The following is a 22,168-nucleotide window of genomic DNA, read 5'->3' as shown; positions in this document are numbered from 1 at the left end:
CTTCAACTTATTTGATGCTATGAAACACCCGCATGAAGAACACTCTGTCTTTGCATTAGATCTATTTGATGGGTTGATAGATAATGAGTGCGCTGATGAGTTTATTAATGGTTTTCCATCTATTGTTGGTTTTGATGACACTTTCACTGGTCAGGACAGCACTAATATTGAAATTTGTTCTGTGTATGCTAAAATTAATGACAATCATGTTGCTACTAATAGCACTGACACTATTAGCACATACACTGGCACTTCTAACACAATCACTGTTGCAAACATTGACATTCTTGGTGGCTCCTCCACGATACCACAAGAGTCCAAAGTTCAATCTGATCTAGATGAATTATATGCTGCTCTTGGAATAGATCAATCTGATGAAATTTTTTCTTGTGAATGTGGTATTTGTAATGTTTGTCTTGAGATCAATGCAGCTATTTTAGGTGAAGACATTTTGATGCTGACAACCACTTGTGCAGAAATTCAAACAAATTCAATAACTCTTAAAGTTGACACCAAAAATGTGGATTTTAGTCGGAAGCAACTATTGCCTATAGTAGAAAAATTGTTGGTGGAGCCTCTGATTAAGCCACGCGACAAGCAGTTGTTCTTCACAATCTATGCATCTCTCCCACCTATTTTATCTGACTCACAAGCTCAATTTGGCTTCTCTGTTTTCCACGTTTTTGTTATTGCAGGTCCACCATATTTTGTACTATTATACAAGTTCACGTGGTATTTGCTTTTTCTTGTTTCATGTGTTCGTAGTGCAGAAAGGCCTCCACCAAAACCGCCAGACATGGACTTTCCAGCTGCTACAGCTTAGCTCCTCGGGTGTGTTCCTTCCTTTTCTCACTTTATGCTTATTGTTATACATTGCGGACAATGTCTGTTTTAAGTGTGGGGGGAACATTTATTTATTTTATTTTTCTGTCAATTAAAAAAAATATAACAATAATAAAATAAAAATAAATTTAGCATGCATGCAATTGTTATGAGTAGTTACATGTTTTAAGACTAGAGCAATATAGCTGTAGGATTGATGAAATTTTTGGAAATTCTTGTTTTCATGCTTGATATGATGATCTTTGCACCTTAATGCACAACTGCTGAAAAACATGCAAACTTAGTAGTGGCTTGATAAATCTTTAAAATACACAGTCATTATCCTAAGTTGTCTGAGTATAGAATATGATAAAGAGGTATGATTAGGACTAAGTTTGAGGGAAAGCTGGATTACTTGATTGTAGGATCATGGCTAGATTAAATGATGGGATACTACACAATAAAAAAATAAAAAAAAAAATAAAAAAAATTAATTATAGAATAAGTTCCTGTGCCCGAAACTGGAGGAACAATAATGAATATGTTGAGTTCCTGTGCCCGAAACTGGAGGAACAAATGCTGTGTAGGGTGCTCTATTCGGAGTAACAGGTTGGACTCATTACAAGTGAGATCCCGTCAGGTGAAAAGGTAGAGTAGCACCTAAAGCATAACTAAAATGAACTTAAGTAGTATCCTTGCGTATAAAAATCAAAAAGCCTGTGAGAACAAGAAAAGCGTAGCTTCCCCTCAAGCTGAAATCCGAACTCAAACTCTGAGTTGTAGGAAAGAAAAGACAGCTTAGTATCCTGACTGTGTAGTTTTCAAGAAGGATCATGTCATGACTCTGGTTGACAGTAATAGGCAGTACACACACACACGCTTGATTATCATTGACGGTTGATATACGGGAGTTATGCCAATCTTTGAAAAACAATCCATAGTTTGAACTTGAATCTTAGAATGTGTTGATTGCTTGTGACGTTGTATCATGACTTATTATCTATCTAAAAAGAAAAAAAAAAAAAAGGGAATGAAATAAAATTTATTTTGCCTTTAAGCTTGAGTTTTGCTCAGGAGAGCAAAAGAATAAGTGTGGGGGTATTTGATCAGTGTATTTATAATGCACTTTCTTCTATCTTATGATACGAAATTTATATGATTTCTCCACTTATTTCTAGCGTTTTTAATGAGTTTCCTAAGTTTAGGATAGTTTTGCTTTTATTTTGTTTTCACACTTATTTCATAAATAAACAGCAGTTTGACCTCTTCTCACTCTGCAGGCCATAACTGGAGCTACGAGTATCGGATTGAGGCTTGCGAGCATGCGTTGGAAAGCTAAGACAAAGAGATACAACTTTGATGTTGGAGCGAAATTTAAATTCCGAAGTTTACGTCGTGTCACGATGGGTTATATCGTACCACGATGAGAATGGAAAAAATTTGCACAGAATCTGCAAATCTTGAGGACCAAGCAGCCATCCCATCGCGCCACGATCAATCCAACGCACCACGATGCTGCTTAGAAATTAAGTCGAAAAAGCCTATAAATAGAGCCTTAGTCTCTCATATTTTATTCATTCCAGTTTTTGAGAAACTCTTGTAGCCTCTAGTATTCTATGGCTTGCTAAACCACTAGGGTTGATCTGCTGTAAGGGGATTTCTCCAAGACCTTGAGGTTATTTATATTATTCAGTTTTATTTAATTCTTTTCAATTATGTTCTTGTTCTTGTTTGCTTAATTCAAGTTTCATATACATGATTGTTAGTTTTGATTGATTTCTATTTCTTAAGGTAATCGTGTTTAACTTAGCTTATTCGTTAATTCACGTGTTCTTAACCGTTTGCTTAATTCGGTATACCGTTTGCTTAATTCGGTATCTAACAAAAGGAATATAATTCATATAGAATCGAATACGCTTGTTAATCGTTTCTATAATCAAAAGAGAATTAAATCCGCTTAGGGACTGATAATATAACGATCGATGATAAGTCTGAAATCTCCGAGCAGTAGATTAATCTGTTTCTCACAACTGTTTCTAAATCAACTTACTTTCTTCGTTTCTAATCATTGAAACCAAACCTAAACCCCTTTTTTTTTACAATTCTTACTTGATTATAATATTGATAAACTGATTTTAAGAGTCCTTGTGAGACGACCAAGGTTAACTTACCTTGTACTACATTTTACAAAATTCAATTATTTTTGACCGCATACGACAGCGATCAACATTATACAGAAAATACACATAAATTGGGGGTATGTTGAGTAATGAATTGCTAGAAAACGTGCTTTGATATAATGGAAAAGCGAGGTAGAATCATCGGAATCGTCTAGTCTATAGTTAAACCACATGCAATCTACTATATCATAGGAATTTGCTCAAGTGTTCACAACTAGATCGACAAATTAGTGAATCGCAATCTCTTGTCAAAATCCACTCTATTCGTTGTCGATACTCCCCCGATCTCTCGGGCGGAAGCTACCTACAACGAATGATATTAACGCGCGTCAATCGTTCGCTACACTCTATGCCTCAATCTCTCGACCGGAGACACTCGAGTGCTCAATGCAATTCAGTTCAGAAATTAAATCAATACTCTCGCACGTGACTTAACTCGAAATCATTATAACACTAATGAAGGATTATAAAGCATTAAAAACAGATTTGCATTGGATGAACACTATAAAGAGAGTAAATTCTTACAACATTTGTAGATTACATTCAGCTGAACTACATCCTAAACTATCCTAGATTCTACCTCCAAAGGAGCTTAGCTCCTCATCGTGCTTCGTTCGCTTCCTCGCTTCACCGCCATGGCTTGTGGATCCATGCTCTCGATGTGCTTGGAGCTATCCTCTGGAGTCTTGAATCGCGATCTTGAAGTTCCAAAACCCAGAATGTAGATCAATTTTGCAGAATTTTCCAACCCGAAAACAGAATTATGCAGAAAATATATATACAGAAGGCAACCACGCCGCGCGCCAGATCTATCACGCCGCGCGTGGTTGCAAATCCATCAACTACGCCGCGCGTGGTAACAGAATCACGCGGCGCGTGATCAAGTCAGAGAACAATCTTCTTCTTCAGCAAAGCTTCACGCCGCGCGTGGTAAGGCATCACGCCGCGCGTGATCAGAGTGAAAATCTTGGCTCCCTGTGAGCTCCATCACGCGGCGCGTGATGGGCTACGCCCCCAGCGTAGTGAAAATCATTCATTTCCTGCAGTTTTTCCTGTTTTCTTGCAAAACAAGTAATCAAGCTAATGGTTAGATTTCTCTTATATTTATTGCTAAAAACCTACTAAAATGCATCTAATGTTGCTAAAATAGGCATGGATTAGAGAGTGTGACGATTTGTCATCAGTATCGTTAGAGAAACAACATTTGGAACAACTGAATATTATATATTAAGCATACTAAAGGGTCGTAACAATTGTCATTTGTTTTACACTGAATATTTGAAGTTCACAATCACTAAGCTCTAGCTCCAGAATTTTTTGTCTTATTTCTTACACATTGCTTAATGAACCATAGTTTTAATGATCATTTCTACGTTTCAATGCATTTTTGAAATAGAAATATCCATGTTTGTACTTCTGCACCCTTTCAATTTTTTTTTACTTCATCTTTTGGTTTCAGGTATATGATCAAAAGTCTCAAAGGCATGTCGAATAACTAATTGTAAAAAAAAGTTTGTGGTTAATGACAGGTATTTTGTCATTCAAAATAGCTCTTAGTCTAATAGGTATAGGTATGTGTGTTATTTATTTCATTCTCTTAATATTTGAAAGCAAGTTGTAGGCGCTAGTGATTATCAATTTGGAGTTTTACCGTGAAAGTGTACTAGTGTTAATGTTTCACTAGTGATTTTGTGCCCGGATCAGTTTTGTGCCTGGATTGGTTTTGTTTATAAAATAGATATATTATGTGAGAGCTTATGTTTCACTAGTGATTTTTTAGGAAATTAACAATATTATTTGCCTTGAAAGTCAAATTATTATGAAATTTTGTTCTGTATTTGAAATTCTATTTTCTGTTTCGCTATCCTTTGATCCTATGAAATAATAATTTATCTTTGGTGAAACATAGAACAAATCAAAAGATATTTTAATATGTATTATGAGTGTTGAGAAAATTCACCTCTGCTGATATCCTTGTAAATGCTTGATTATATGTCTATGTAATTTAGAACCTTGAATGACGGCTTATTTCCATTATTGTAGTATAATTTTTTGGCTTGAACTGATCAGATGCATGCTATCAAAAGCATTAGTACTGAAGGCAATCTGTGCAAATCTCTAAGAGACCATAGAGCCATAAATTTATTAAACTCCAGGTCCTTTTCATTGTTATTTTCTTTCTGGAGGATGAAATAGTTTTCACCTTAGTTATTTGCATAAAAGAATTGATATATCTAGTCTAGTACTTTTGATTATATATGCAGACATATGAAAACAAGTATATGCCAACAATGGTGGTTGTTGGTAAGATAAAAGCTGCCAACATTATGTATGTAAGGTTATCAATGGTGTCTTTCACGTGTGCTTCTACTTCTACTCTTCAATTGAAGGATCAAGAATGTGATTTTTGGGTTATCCATAATGGTGTCTTTTTATCTCTAGTTAGTTTTGTGATGTTTCCATCTCATTGTTTAGGAATGCTTTTATATGCTTTGTAATTCTTATATTGATTAGTTTAAATGTAAATTGTATTTGGATTTGAAGATTTTTATTGCATTCTAGTAAATTGTAATTAGATTTTTTTTTTTGCCAGGAATTGTAATTAGATTTTAGTAGCACTTTGTATGGTTCACTGTTTGAATGTCTTATGTGGTGTTTGCTTGTGATCAATAAAATTTATTGGCTTTTTTTCATTCCAGTATAGCGTAATTAAAAAAATTATTTTTTTTTTATGAAAGAATGACCTTTAATAGCGCTTATTCAAGAAAGCGTTATTATAGGTAGGTTCAACAATAGCGTCATTGATGTGCGGGCGCTATTAAACCTTGACCTATAATAGCGAATTTAAAACAAAGCGCTGTTAAAGCCTGTTCCCAGAGTTTTCCCAAACAGTGAAAAACAACTTACGACAGCGCTTTTTTCAGAAACCGCTATTAAATATAGACAATTGATAGCGTTTTGAAAGTGCTATTATAGGAACCATACCTATAATAGCGGTATCAGTAATAGCGTTTTTAAGCGCTATTAAAAGTTAAAAAAAACGCTATTAAATGCCTATATTTGTAGTAGTGTGTGTATGTGGAACAACCTAAAGGTTATCAGAAGAAATGAGACAAAGTATATAAGCTGAAGAAGGCATTGTATGGACTGAAACAAGCCCCTAGAGCTTGGTACAGCAAAATTGAAGCTTACTTTGGACAAGAGAAATTTGAGAAATGTCCTGATGAACATACTTTATTTGTAAAACAAGATGAAGGAAGGATTCTCATTGTAAGTCTTTATGTTGATGACCTGATATACACTGGAAACAACTCAGAAATGTTTGAAGATTTCAAGCACTCCATGAAAAAGAGATTTGCTATGACAGATTTAGGCCAGATGAGATACTTGGAGTAGAAGTAACACAAGATAAGTATGGAATTTTCATAAATCAGCAAAAGTATGCTAAAGAAATATTGTCAAGATTTGAGATGGGAATGTGTAACACTGTAAGCAGCCCTATTGTACCAGGATGCAAGCTAAGCAAGGATGAAGATGGAAAGCAGGTTGATGCTACCAAGTATAAGCAGATTGTGGGATGCTTGATGTATCTACTTGCTTCTAGGCCTGACTTGGCTTTCTCTGTTTGTCTAATTGCTAGATACATGGACAAACCTACAGATATGCATCTCACTGCAGCAAAAAGGATTCTGAGGTATCTTAAAGGTACAATGAGTCTAGGCATATTGTACAAGAGAGGCAGTGAATTACAACTTCAAGGGTGGACAGATTCAGATTATGCTGGTGACATTGATGACAGAAGAAGTACCTCAGGATATGTATTCAAACTTGGCTCAAGTGCTATTTCATGGTCCTCCAAGAAGCAGCCTATAGTGACACTCTCCACAACAGAAGCTGAATTTGTTGCAGCAGCTTCATGTGCCTGCCAAGCAGTGTGGCTGAAGAAAATTCTGCATCAGCTAAGGAAGGATCAGAACAAGAGCACTGTTATCTTCTGTGATAACAGCTCCTCAATAAAAGTGTCAAAGAATCCCATAATGCATGGAAGAATGAAGCACATTGATGTGAGGTACTATTTTCTAAGAGACCTTGTCAAAGATGGAACTCTTGAGCTGAAGCACTGCAGCACAAGTGATCAAATTGCAGATGCCATGACCAAGCCTCTAAAGCTAGAATCATTCATCAAATTCAGAGAGATGCTAGGTGTTTGCAAACTGAGTGATTGAGCAGCTGTATTGTTGATTAATTGAACTGTATTTTTTTGATTGTTTTTGTGTAGATTAAGGGTGGATATGTTAGGTGTAATCTACCCTCTAAGAATCTAGTTTGGCTTGTAAGCGTTGGGCTTGCCTATGGGCTTGTGGCTTGTGCTAGTTAGCTTGCTTGGCCCATAAGCTAAGTGTTGTAACTCCTATATAAGGAGCTTCCCTTGTTGTGAATGGATAGAATGCACACTTATGATCTTAACATTTTGAAACTAAAGTTTCCCAAATTGGCCAAGAACAAAAGATGTTGCAGTGTCTTCCATTCCTCTCTTGGAAATGACTACACTAACCCCTAATTTTTGGGTATAAAATTCAGAACAATGTGGTGTTGAAAGAACAACAGAAAGCAAAGAAAGAAATTAAGAATGAATACCTCATAATTAAGCTGATATCATTCACTCATAAGCTCACTCACCCTCCATTAAATCAATCAATACCTCCATTTCCATTTTCCCATCAAAACCCTCTTCACTTTCATCCATAACATAACTAAAACTCTCTCCAAAATCTCACAAACAACAACACCACCATCATCTTAAACTATTAAACCATCAAAACAAAAAGAACAGAGGAAGCAGAAACAGAGGAAGAGGAAGAAGTGAAACTCATAACCACCGGAGACAGACATCATCACCGCAGAAACCACCACTCTCTTTCTCCGGTACTGCAGAACGTACCATTGAATAAGACAGATAGATAGCTAGCTAGATTTTATTTATATTTCTGATTTCTGATAATCTTTATCAGCTCTTCCATTTCGAATACAATTCATCGATGGATTGGGTGTAATTGTTCAAATCAACACCTTTCATTTCAATCAAGAAGAATTACAACTCAAATTTTTGTTACTCCTTCAACAACAGTAGCAGCATTTCTAGTTTGATTTTGAGTTCATATATAGCTTTGGTTTTTGCTTCAACAGTTTGTGAAGTAGCTAGCATTTGTACGTGGTATGATTTGAGTTCACAATTTTTGTGGTTTCATCTATTTGTGAAGTGGAATTGGTGATATTGTGGTTGGAACTGAAACTGAAAGTGCGTCATGTTGTGAAATAGTTACATTGGTAGATCTAGAAATACAAGTGTTGTTTTGAAGATTATTAATCAAAGTAAGTATCCCTTTCTATTTGTGTACTTGTTTTCTTCTTAATTATTCTCTTTATATAATATAATATATTTTCCACCTTTTTGCTTTAAATTAATGTTGATGTTTAAATAAGTGAGTGATCCTGTTTTATTAATCCTGCGTTAATGTTGATGCCACAAAACAATCTAATGTCGTTTTCTTTATTTATACACCCCAGTGCTTAAATATGAAGGATACTAGCTAGGATAGCTAACACTGTCTCTGTCTTCACAAAACACTAACACATTGTTTTGAACAACAGAAAGTTGAAGGAAAGATTGAAGAGGGGATGGAAAGTTTGCAGAAATTCACAAGAGCGGTTACAACATGGAAAATTTGGGGACTCTCAGGAAAAGCATTAGATCCAAGAAGCAAGCGCGTGCAAATATGGAACCGCGCGCTGTTATTAGCGCGCGGTGTTGCTTTGGTGATGGATCCACTGTTTGTCTATGCACTTTCCATAGGGAGAAAAGGAGGTTCGCCATGTTTGTATATGGACGGAGGGTTGGCGTTGGTTTTCACCGTGGCGCGTTCGCTTCTTGATGCAGTTCATTTGCTTCACATTGGGTTGCAGCTTAGATCAGCATATGTGTCTAGAAAATCCCTTGTTGTTGGATGTGGGGAACTTGTGTGGGACGCACGCGCCACTGCTTCTGCCTATATGAGAGCTTTCAAAGGATTCTGGTTTGATATTTTTGTTATTCTTCCTGTGCCTCAGGTAAGATTTTTTTTTTTTTTTTTACATCCTTAAGTATTTTCTATTTTTTATTTATATTTGTGAATTAAAGTTTTGGATGAATGATGTTTTAATGTCTGAGGTTGTTTTATGTTGTCCACTAATATCCATGATTAAAGTTTTGAATTAATTAAATTTTTGGATGGAATGTTATTTTAATTCTTGGTTCACATGTTGTTTCTGGTGACTAGGAAAAATTCTTCCTATGTTTTATTTATTTATTGTTATTTTTATATTTGAGGGATTTATTATGGTTGTTATTTAATTAATTTACTATTAGATTAGATTAATAAATAATAGATTAGATTAATAAGAGAAGAAATGTTTGACCTATATATTTATTAGATTACTTTTATTAGTTTATACTTTATAGTTTATTTATACTTTTGGAATAGACAGATACTTCAATAAATTTATTTTGACCACATGATATATCCTCTATTTGCAGGTTGTATTTTGGATAGTAGTACCAAAATTGATAAGAGAAGAGAGGATTAAAATAATGATGACAACAATGCTATTGATGTTTTTGTTCCAATTTCTCCCTAAGGTTTGTCATAGCATATCCATGATGAGAAGAATGCAAAATGTCACGGGCTATATCTTTGGCACCCTTTCTTGGGGATTTGGACTCAATCTCATAGCTTATTTTTTTGCCTCTCATGTAAGAAAACCTCAAATGAAAATTTGAGCTTCATCACTACTTTCAAGTTATATATATCATTCAAAGCATGTTTGAATTAACTTATTTGAGACTCATGTAGGTTGTTGGAGCGTGTTGGTATGTCCTTGCGATTCAACGCATTGCATCATGCCTTCAACAGCAATGTGAAAGATCTGCTGGATGCAATCTCGCTCTATCATGCTCAGAGGAGATATGTTCTCGGTCATTGTGTGGTGGAAACTCAACAATGATGAGTAAGCTTGTGTGCTTAGATGTTAAAGGACCTTTCAGACATGGCATCTACCGATGGGCACTTAATGTTGTATCCAGCAATTCCTTGGCTTTCAGGATTCTTTATCCCATTTATTGGGGTTTGACGACCTTCAGGTAGATTCTTTATAACATGTTCATAAGTTATTTACATAATTGTTTGCAGTTTGATTCACGCAAAAATGTTTCCCTGAATTTGGTTGAGAAGTATCCAAATATTAACATTCTATTTCTACTAATTCTTGCAGCACTTTTGGAAATGATCTTGAACCCACAAGTAACTGGCTAGAAGTGATTTTCAGTATATGCATTATAGTTGCCGGACTACTACTTTTCACTCTGTTTATTGGTAACATTCAGGTAACCAAAATGAATTATTATTGAAAAACTGTTACGCTTATTGAATTTTTTTTCATACTTAAACATTGTTTAACAATGAGACATTCGTACAGGTATTCTTAGATGGAGTCATGGAAAAGAAGAGAAACATGCAGCTTAGAAGTCGTGACATGGAATGGTGGATGAGGAGGAGGCAGTTGCCCTCCCGATTAAGACAAAGAGTTCGGCATTTTGAACGTGAGAGATGGGCAGCCACAGGAGGAGAAGATGAAATGGAACTTATGAAGGACTTACCCGAGGGTCTGAGGAGAGACATTGAGCAGTATCTGATAGAGGATGATGGAGACCAAAGAGCATAGTCCATACATATTGGTCCAAGCCCGTTTCATGAAGTCCATTTGTATTATTTTATGTAGTTTTCTTTAAATATTTGTCTTATTGCATGTAATCCTCTTAATGTAACATCCATATTTTCATAATTCGATATATTTTACTTTGCGTAAAATCACGATATTTTATTTCTTATAACTTGGTCGTTTTGTCGTGTTTAATATATTTTGGTTTTTAATGTTTTTCAATTTAAAATTTTAAAAACAGTTTTTAATGTAACAATCAAACGGTTTTAATGCAAACAGTTAAGAGCACGTGAATCAACGAATAAGCTAATTAAGTTAAAACGCGACTATCTTAAATAATATAAATCAATCAAAATTAGCAATCATATTCCTTGAAACTTGATTTAAGCAAACAGGAACAAGAACATAATTTGATGATTATCCTTAATTTGATGATTTTTTTTGCTTTAATAGAAAACGGAAAAATCTATTAATGCACATAATATTGTTTTGTTTCAAATATTGGAAAAAACAAAATGACTATAAAACTGGCAATTATACATGCATTTCTAATAGATTCTCTAGCTTACTCGATGTTGGTGTTGGTTTTTACTGTCCTAAAGCAAGGGCATGCAAGAAGAGTACTAAAGTATATAAAGGAAGAGTCCTTGTAATTTGGCTTCTTCATTCTAAATCACATGCATAAGAGTCCTTATAAGTTTGTCACACTTTAATTGACCGTTAATGAATTAATGAGGCCAACCCAAATTAGAAGCCGTATATAGTTTTGTTTAGGCTAATATGGATGGAATGGAACATATCTTGTGGGCGAAAATCAACCGTGAGTTCCACACATTCATAGGTTTTTTGGTCGACTGACTGTTACTCTTATCCTCATCCTTAATTAGAATGCTTCACTTTTCCCTTAGTATAGCTTGGTTGACCCATCACTAAAACTATTTTTTTTAAAATGCATTCAGTTTTTTCAGTTACAGAACACAGTAATCCACTACTTAAGTAACGGAACAAATCAGACATGAACAATACAATTACGTGATTCAAACGAAAATGAATGAGAGAAGTTTAACAAAGACATTACCTTTTTTATATTAATTGGCTTTTATAGAAAGGGACTTTAAATTATTTTAATAAATAACATTATCAAAATTACAAAAATAAAATAAAAACCATATTGTAAACCAAAAAAGAATTAAATCATTGCAAAAAGAGGAGAGTAGATACTCTCGTATGATTTTCACGGGAGAGAGTAAATTTTTCATCTAACCATTGATTCATTTTATTATTAAATATTCATCTTGCAAAAGTAACAAATTAATATGTGGTCAAGATTAAACTCCAGAAAATTTACCAACCCGGATCCTCGACCGCAGCTTTGTCTGTTACCCTTCCTGCTGTAGCCGAGGATCCAATTCCAAAATTTACACAACAGAGAACCCACACTCCAAAAAGAGTTGCAATATATTGTTTTATTTTTTTTTTGGTTACAATATATTGTTTTATTTATTATGATATACTATACCAAAATTTGCTCACTACAATTATTTGTCACAATTACATGGAAGTTCTCCTCCTCCAAACTGAAGAGAATATCCAAATTGTCCTCCTTTATCTCCATAGTAGACAACATTATAGCATTTAGGGCAATCGTTGAATGTGGATGCTAAACTTGTTGCAGGTCCAATAAACTTTCTAGATACACTTTGATATGCAACGTGCCTAAAATAACAAACTTCACTAAAATCGCCATTTACGAAATCTCCTGTTCCCATTGGAGGACTATTAGTACCCGAAGGAGTTACTGTTAACCCACCCCATCCCACTTCACCAGCTTCTTTCAAGTTAGAGAACAAGTGTGCTGGAAAATATCCAATACTCTTAAATGCCACAGATAACCACCAATTTTTGCTTGCTGGATCCTGGGTATATATCCATAAAATTTTGTAAATATTTTATTTAAATTGTCGGTAACAACCACTTATCATTATATCTATACTTTAAATTTTAAAACTTACATCTTATAAAATAAAAAAAAATTAAAACTTACAAGTCTAATGAATGTTAATCTTATAAAAGTTGGATATAGTTTGTATTCCAGAGACATTGGCATCTATATAATCTATATATTTAATTTTCTTTTCACATTTAATAATAATCTATATATTTTTAATTGAAATTTTAAGTAAAAAAATGACCTGAACAAGAGAAATTGGCATCTCAGTCATAGCGCCACGATAGACTGATGTACGTGGTATGCGTGAACCAACGAAATATTCTTGGGCGGTCTGAACGAAACCGCTGCACAATATATTGTAGCATCCATTTGCGTTACCTGACTGTGATATTTAAGTATCATGTTAGATTTTAAAGTAATAAAACAATGTTTTTCTCTGTCAAAAAAAAAAATTAAACATTGAAAAAATTAGTTATTTTAGCAAGAACAAATCTTACGAAGATACGAAATATTTCTTATGTTGTAACTTGTAATACAAGTAAAGATAAAAAAAAAAATTAAAAAACCTTACTTACCTTCCAATATGTGTATAAATGTGTTGCATTATCATTATGATATAATTGTGGAAATACCTAACATCGTGTATGAAATATATTATTAGTTTTTTCTATTACATCAAATTTACTTAAATTATAAAGCCATAAATATATGAATGCTTTTAAGAATAAAAAATATTGATATAATAGAATAAATTAAAACTCACATGCCATCCGACGATAATTTTATTAGTACCATCTCCATTTCCATTTTGGACATATAAATGCCCTGCACTTTCTTGACCCATAACAACACTTGGATGCCAAACACTAGTAGTTCCATTTACTCCATAGTAAGGACCACCGGAAGGTCGAAGAAATACATGAGCAGTCTACATGTTCAATACAATCACATAATAATGAAATATTGAAGCATTATATGTTATATAATCATAAATTCAGTTGTATATATGAGCAAACTTACACCAGTGCGAAAGCCATTTTGAGTTAGGGTACGATCATTGAATAAATATTTGCCTCGAATGAGATCATCTTTGGTGACTCTCCGAATAGGAACAGTTCCTTTTGGACAACTAACTTTCTCAAGCCCATAAATGGATTTGGTTGATGAAATCTTCATACTTGTTTGACTATTTTTTTCTTCAAAACTTGGTTTCATCTACCACAAATAAAATGAATATTGAACGTAAGTATATGCAAAAAAATAAAATAAAATTAACCATAGTAAAATATTTACCTGCAATTTATGATTTTGTAATAAGGGATGATCAAAAGCCGGCTGTTTATAGATATCAACACAATCAACTATATACCCTGCCTCGGCCTATAGGAACAACCAAAATGAATCAAAATAAAATTTTATTAAATATGAAGATCAAATTAAACTACCAATAATAAAAATGTGTTTATATACATGAATACTCTTGATAGGAGACTTATTAATGAAGCTTAGTTGTCTCTCCAACTCTAAATCGTCTTTCGACATACGTTGCAAATTATCAACTGAGTAAACAGTAGTGGTAGTTGCCAAATATAAAACAAAGAACAACATATTCATCATTTTTACAATTCTCTTATTTTGATGATGAATCATAGTTGAATATATATATTCCCAAGGATATAAGAATCATTAATATAAATTGATTACATTTTTTTAATGAATTTAATACATTTTTGACGGAATTTAACTCATTAGTTTAATTCTATATATGCAGTCAAGTAGAGACGGGGGAATGAATGAAATTTATGGAGATCAAATTTTAAAATTTAATTTAATAAAGACAGACGGTGGCCTCTACTTATCCCACTTCTATCTTAGTTGACTAAAAAATGGTTGAATAAGAATGGTATATAATTGAGTATTGGTAATAAACTAATAACAATATAATTGTTAATAATTTTTCCGTGTAAAACCTTTTAACCCGACGGGATATATTTGGACATTACGTGTCATAAATAACTCAGAAGTGAATTATTCATACAGAAAGCATAACGGTGAAATCATGTCAGATGGAATAGTACAACCACATGATCCAATGGAGCGATTAAACGCCATATTCACACTCCAACATAAAATGAGGTGCAAAGCAATCTCACGACAATTGCACCTTCCATGTGGATTAGCAACGACACTATTCTCAATATAATATTTCAAGGCAAAATCCATTTGAGTTGGTCACGTGGAATTGGAGGATTTTGGAGTTTGTTTCTCCTTAAGATTTCTGGTTTGATTTTCTTTGGTGTCAATTTGGGTGGACTAATTTAGTTTTTTTTAAAAAAATAAATCCAAGGCAACAAATTTATTCAAATTCTTTAGAAATGAACGTATCCTCTTAATATTATTCTAATATGTGCTAAGTGACTTAAAATTATCAATGATTTATTTTAAATTAATACTCGTACAAAGTTGATCATAAAAATAGAATGATTGTTTTTATTTGAAAATAGTTGTGGTGTATTTTAGAAAAAAATGGAAATTTCTATTGTTTGTATATATATATATATATATATATATATATATTGTGTTGTTGGTTCAATGGGTTGAGAAAATGTTTTGGTCTTTGGCTTCGAATCTTGGTTAATAGAAGCATTTAATTCCATGTTGAAGAATCTCTCACTGTTTTATTTATGCAATTTGACAAGCTCTAACTCACATTCAACTTGATTAAATACTGTAATAGCATGTACCAAAATAAAAAATAAAAAAAATACTGTAATAGTCAATAAAGGGGTTTAATGTAGGAGACAAGACAATATACTTGATTGAATACATTATTGTGTGGACCTACGTTAAATGATGAGTTGATTGATACTTTCCACTTCTCTATATATTTTTATAATTAACTGAATCACTTGACTTGCATGTGAAAATCCTCCTCTAACTCTTTCTCATTCAGCCTTAAACATTCTCGATGGCCCCTCAGTTCTGCCATGGTCATTGCAAGTAGTAACCTAAAGCAATTGTGAAGGATTTTTGTTAGATGAAGACCACAAAGTACGATAACCAATTCTCATTTTCCAAACTACATTCACTTCATTCAATAGTATTTTTGTTTTGTGTTTCGTTTCCATTTCTTTCTTCGCTGTCGCTCTCTCTTCTTTCATTCTCATTCACAATTTCACATCCTTCTCTACATTAATATCCTTTTCACATGTATGTTGCAGTTATAGTTTGAAGTAACGAGAGCAATGAGAATGTACGATAACTAAAAAGGAACAAAAGATGATTGTGGTGGTGGGGATGTGTATTTCTGTCGGACCAACCCGTCATCACTCAACAGTCAAAGATCCAATACGAACATACATTAATTACATCAATAACCCGTAAGATTATTCTTTTTACTGGATATAACCCACAATATTAGTATACTACAAATGTCACTGCAACTAAATCAACTCATCATTGAATTAAGTGCTAAGAAATTTAATCATAAGGATTCTTAAAATTCTTCAAGAGGTTAGGAATATCGTATGCAAGCATGTCATCAACTACTTGTATCATTTTTGGCTTCAATTTCTCAAACTTGTCAATATTATAACCACGCAAGCTCTCTCTGAAATGCTCAACATTTCGAAAGTCACCAGGAGGTAAATGGAACTCCCTTTGTACCTGGTTTTGAATTTTACAGGTCATATATACGCTATAATATTTAAGTGAGATCAAAGAGACATGTAAGGTGAGCATAGCAAATGAAGAATCTGGGGCATATACCTTTCCAAATTCACCCGCCAAGTTATCAATGAGTTTTTGCTGAGCTTTAGATTTGCCCATCATCGCAGGCATCTCCTTTTTAATATGACTGATAATGTAAGCATGTATCTTGGCTGCTCGGGCTCTTTTAACAAATTCATTGATCTACAATAGTCGATGAATTGAATACATAAGATAAAATTATGCAAATCAGCAACTTCAATAAATAACATATAAACAATAATTAACTGGATTGTGATATTCAGCAAAAGTATACATATCAAATTTCTCCATCAAGAAAATGACCCCGGAAGATCCACAAAATTAAATCAAAAGGCAAACTTACTAGTGTTAGTAGAAAATAAAATAAAATAAAATAAAATGACTCCACAATAAAATAAAATAAAATAAATAAACTCACTCTTCGATGACAAGCCGCCTTTGGTATATCTTTCAGATCTGAAAGAAGGTCTTCCTGTTCTTTTCCAAACAGTTCCTTTCCGATTGGACCGCTGACAGCATCATTTACAGGCTTGTCGTTAAAGGAGCCACAAAAGAAAGGTGAGATAAAATACATCTGCCACAATTTCACCACAAAAATAATATTGGTGCAACTTCATGATACTAGATAAAGATAAACTTAAAATAACTGGTGAATGCAGAAACACATTGGTCTCTTTCCTACTATCCATTTCAAAGAGTACATTTTAACACTGACTTACATATCTACAAAGTGACATACCCAATATACACACGGGTGACTTCAGGTGTGTTCAGCACCTTCTGAGTGACCACATTAAGGCTCCATAAACCCTCATCAGCTGTAACATAGAGCCAAATAGGTCAGCATTCCCTAAAGCATGTACTAAAAGTTTCATTAGTGTATATATATATATATATATATATATATATATATATATATATATATATATATATATATATATATATATATATATATATAAACAAAAGTTTAACTACACAAGTGCTTACTTGCTGAGTATCAACTTGATCTGCCTTGTTCAAAACTACTCGAATTTTGTCATCATGTCCCCGCAAAGAAGTTATCACGCGATTGAACTCATCACTAATATCAAGTTTGTGCGGATCAAACAAGAGGAGTGTCAAATCACACTTCGCAGCAAACCATGATGTTACCCCCGTAAAATCATATGCCCGCTGTGTCCGTTGCTTTTCTCCATATAGAACTCCAAGACTGTCCACAAATGTAATGTGCTCCAGTAGCTTTGGACAATCAAAAACTGGTTATGTCCAAATGCACACAACGAAAGTCTATAAACTTATTCAATGGAGCTAAAGCAACTTACAGGATGTGGCATTTGTGAACACTCAAATTTTGACAAAAAAGCCGTGCCAAAAGTTGTAAGTCCACTAAACGGCATGTCTGCTTGGACAGCAACAATATTTCCAGGAATGCTTCTCTCATTAGGTCCAGACTGTACACCAACACCATTTGTAAAACTAATGCAATAATTCATTTTCCAAGATGACTTGAAGATATATTTAACACACTCTTTTATTGGTTAAAGTTGATATGGGTCCCACCGAAATTATATGCAACCCACATGATTTGGCGGGACCAATATGAATTTTAACTAATAATTGAGAGTGTTAGAAAGTGTGTTAGAGTGTGTTGCTAGAACTCCACATAATAATTTGAAAACTAAGAAAATAAGGTATGTGCACCTATTGACAGTTATGGAAACAACACAAACTTCGGTAACTTATGTCTACAAAACAGATATGGGAAGTGCCACACTTAGACACCGATATGGATATAGAGAAAGCAGAATTACTTGCCTGGATAACCACATTTAAGCAGATGTTTGATAAATGTAGTTTTACCAGTTGAATATTGACCCAAAAGCATAACCATAGGTTTGGCATCAAAATCACTATTTGTCTACAGTAAGTAAAGCGTTGCAATCAATAAAGATGTCAATTGTGTATTTAAAACATAGCAACAATATAACCAAGTAAAGAAATGTGACACTATGTAACCAAAAAAAAAAAAAAGAAATGTGACACTAGATCTGTAATAGCCAGTCATTTCTAAAGATGCTAACTTACTGACCAATAATGGGGAGACAAAATCATTAAAGCGGTAAGTAACTTCTAAAGGCTTCAATTTCTGGATATAGAGTCTCTTCAAGCCACCAATTATTGATGTCACAGAGGAAAGTGGCACCTGTCAAAATATGCACCAAAATACAAGTGAAAACCCTATAAGAACATATATTGATAATTTCTAAGCTTTGGCAATAGCAAAGAAGTAGCAACACACAGATTAAAGGGCCTAGAGAACACATCTACAGGATGGCCTTGGGAAACTGCCAAATTGTTTTATGCCCTATCAGAAACTAAATTGATGGATACAAGACAAAATGAAAAATTGATTAGACTTCATAGTAACAACTCGAAACTGGCATATTAATATTATTCACCTATTGAGTATCAGGCATATTATTGGTATCAGCTTGCATCATTTAGACACTTGCATAAAAGCCAAGAGATAATGTTATAGTTTCAGGCCTCTAATAATATCCTAGTCAGACAATAACCAAACCAACCACTCCCGGAATACTTTTCATTCTTCAAGATTATGATGACAAAAACTGAAACTAGAGCATAATAAAGCTGGTAAAGAATCCCAATCAAGCTTGTTCCTGTTACTAATCCAAAACGTGACATGAATATTCAGGATGTTCTATCTAGCAGCATGTAAGGAAAATGCACAAAGAAAGGGAGGAAAAAAAATCAAAGTCACAGTCACACAGAGTAGCAGAATGCTTGCCTTTTTTGTGGACTTCGAAGAAAACCAACTGCTTGATGGTGATGGCTGTAATTGAGGACTGACTACCTGCATTATCGCTAATTACTTAACTGGGATTTTGAAGAGAAAGGAGCAAACAAGAAAACTAAAATCAATGAGTGCCCATATTCAATGAAATGGGAAATATGTTACCATTTACATCAGTGTCTTTTTGTTTATGTTTTTTTTTTTTCTGTAGATACAAAGCCAAGCAGTAAGTACTTTTACTAAATAAACATGAAAAAGTTAATACCATAAACAAATAGTAAATCGTAAAAATAAATACTTACAGCTAGTAATACATCCAAACCCTCCATTATGGGAGGTTTCAAATTTTTCAAATCAACTGCAATAAATGATAAGCTCTATTAGCTAAAAAAATTATACGATAGAAATTCAAACAAAACAACAGAAGAAAACCTAAACACACATAACTTACTTACCATCACTATTCAGCAGATCATGTGTTATTGGTTGTCCAGACTGTGCCAAAGAAACTACCTACATTTCAAATGAGTAAGATTCTGGAAATCGATCAGCATTAAACATCTGCAAAGCGTAACATATTTTTACCTGCATAGCAATGATAAACTCTTGAAAACCTAGATAACCTTGTCGCTTTGAATCTGCAATAGCCCACACCTTATTTTGGTAAGGATCAAAGAAACAAACAATTTAGTTCACGAGGTATAAAGAAAAAAAATTAAAAGAGAAACTTATCCACAAGTACAGTTTATATAAAAAAACTCATACCACATGTGCATACCATTCCAATTGATAGAGACAAACATCAAATTAGTATCAAAGTGAAATAAATAAAAGTGTAGGAGTTCAAATTCAATCCACTATTAGTCTAGTGCAAAACATACTCATAAATTAAAGTTTAAATTTAAAACAAAATGTTTAATTGACAACATAAAACTCTTGATAGTGACATCTTTAAATCTAAAAAGCAAAAAGTCAAGACAAAAGGAGTTACATTGAATAACAGTGTCGTTAATTGCATATTGCAGAAAATAACGGTTTTTTAAATTCCACTACACAAGTGCGCTATAGCTCTGCTATAGCTGCTATTTCACAAAATTTGGTTCCTAGTAGTATATCGCGGAACAATAGCAATTTGTTCAAATTCCAATATGCATCGCAGAATAATCTGTGATGCATTTCCACAGATCAAAGTTCAAACCCAATTCAAGAGCAACCACTATATTTGATTTAGCAAAGTGAAAATAGAGTAGAGTTTAGTATAGTAGGAAGGACAGGGAAAGTTGAAATTCGACCGATGCATGCTTGACAGTGTAAGATGCTCATTGGATGTTAGTGTAAACCATTAATTTGCAATGTCATACAATTAATTTCAAAATAACCTATGATTTGGCGGAATACAAGATGCTCATTAGATGTTAGTGTAAAACTATCTTACATTGCCTGTGCATATTCTATATTCTCGAATACAAATGCAAAGTCATTACAATAACTATATATATAATAAAATTCTATATTCTCGAATATAAATGCAAATTCATTACATTTACTATATATATAATAATGGTCATACATTGTCGGTGTAAAATAGTTTTACACTGATATCCAATGAGAGACCACCATCTTTCCGCATCACACTATCAGTTTAAAAATAACCATACAAAGTGGGGTGACATGGCAAAGCAGTGGATTCTCAATTAGAAAACTAAGTTTTGATCCCAAGTTACCTCCAATTTCTCAATTCCTAAAAGCTATAAGTAATCAATTTAATCACTTTTTTCTGAACTATCAAACCAAGCAATCATATCTTAAGATTGTTTACAAGTCATAAATGTAAGAAAAACAAGAAAACCTGTTTAAGATCTTGACGGGACAAATTAGACATAGCGAAAAACTTGGTGGCATCATTCCCCGTTATGCGCCCATAACTATCTGAAAATCAAAGCGAGCACAGTGTTCAGTTCCATTGTTAAACAAAAAAACTAAGCAAGAAATTAGTGAAAATAGATAGATTAGTACCTGAATCAGCGAAATTGAACCATTGCTGGTAAATGTTCTGATGCTCTTTGGAGCACGAACCGATTGGGATCGGATCGAACTCCAACTCCATTGATAGCAGAACGATACACTGTATTGCGTTTCACGTTTCCAAAACGCAGATTCTGTGATGTCGTTTGTGCTTTTTGTGAGTTATCATATTCGACGAGTTCGATTAGCGTTGGAAAGGAAACTATAGAGTTAGCACAAATAAGAATAGCTTTCTTGTTTAAAGTTTAAAAACTTTAAAATAAGTTTAATTTAATTTTGTAAGTTTAAATTATTTTTTAAGTTGAGTAAAGGGGAAAGCAATTTTATTTTTTAATTATTTTTGCAGTTTGCTTGCTCACATATGCGTCTGCTTTGCTTTTTATCATGCCAAATTCCTAACTTACCGTTAATGGAACTTGGTGTCGGTGTCACAACTTTATTATGAGAAAATGTTTTTCCCACTAGATTATTATGGCCCGTTTGGATCAGCTTAACGAGCTTATGCAAATAGTTTATGGAATTTTTATATATTATTATAAGTTTATCAATGTAGTTTATGATAAAATAGTTAATAAAAATACAATTTTCATTAGTGTAAGTGAACTTATAAAATAGAATAAAACCTAATTTATATTACATAAGTTGTTTGCATAAGTTTTTACTCTTGAATTGTAGAATTTGAAACCCGGGTTAGTTTTTACTCTTGAATTGTAGAATTTGAACGTTTAAAAAAAAAAATTATTTTACATATTTAAATTTTACATTTTTGTGGGCTTAGGCCCTCTTTTGTACCAAAAAAAATTAAAAATTTTATATTTTTGAAATCCTTCTATACATGGGTTTAAATTTTAATACATGAATTCTAAAATT

The 22,168-nt window shown here is 33.4% G+C and overlaps 2 protein-coding genes and 1 pseudogene across 2 annotated transcripts; 1 reads left to right on the top strand and 2 right to left on the bottom strand.

The window, feature by feature from the left end:
• The first annotated feature begins 7,608 nt into the window (after positions 1-7,608).
• LOC123920419 (cyclic nucleotide-gated ion channel 2-like) lies at positions 7,609-10,906 on the top strand. The gene is made up of 6 exons (XM_045972675.1): positions 7,609-8,375; positions 8,655-9,110; positions 9,577-9,792; positions 9,893-10,179; positions 10,311-10,422; positions 10,515-10,906. Exons 2-6 carry the CDS (start codon positions 8,682-8,684, stop codon positions 10,758-10,760), a joined length of 1,290 nt encoding a protein of 429 aa, XP_045828631.1. The 5' UTR covers positions 7,609-8,375; positions 8,655-8,681; the 3' UTR covers positions 10,761-10,906.
• Positions 10,907-12,295: 1,389 nt separating this feature from the next.
• Positions 12,296-14,358, bottom strand: LOC123920587. Its single transcript, XM_045972873.1, has 7 exons — positions 14,202-14,358; positions 14,002-14,087; positions 13,729-13,923; positions 13,472-13,636; positions 13,284-13,340; positions 12,950-13,090; positions 12,296-12,673 (listed from the first exon to the last, which is right to left on the bottom strand). Exons 1-7 carry the CDS (start codon positions 14,356-14,358, stop codon positions 12,296-12,298), a joined length of 1,179 nt encoding a protein of 392 aa, XP_045828829.1.
• Positions 14,359-15,991: 1,633 nt separating this feature from the next.
• On the bottom strand, positions 15,992-21,551 carry LOC123920420 (annotated as a pseudogene).
• Between the last annotated feature and the right edge of the window lie 617 nt (positions 21,552-22,168).

This window comes from Trifolium pratense, linkage group LG4 (assembly GCF_020283565.1).
Source record: "Trifolium pratense cultivar HEN17-A07 linkage group LG4, ARS_RC_1.1, whole genome shotgun sequence".
Classification (NCBI taxonomy): Eukaryota; Viridiplantae; Streptophyta; class Magnoliopsida; order Fabales; family Fabaceae; genus Trifolium; species Trifolium pratense.
Note: the sequence above shows the minus strand (reverse complement) of the source record. Positions and strands in the feature narration are given on the sequence as shown.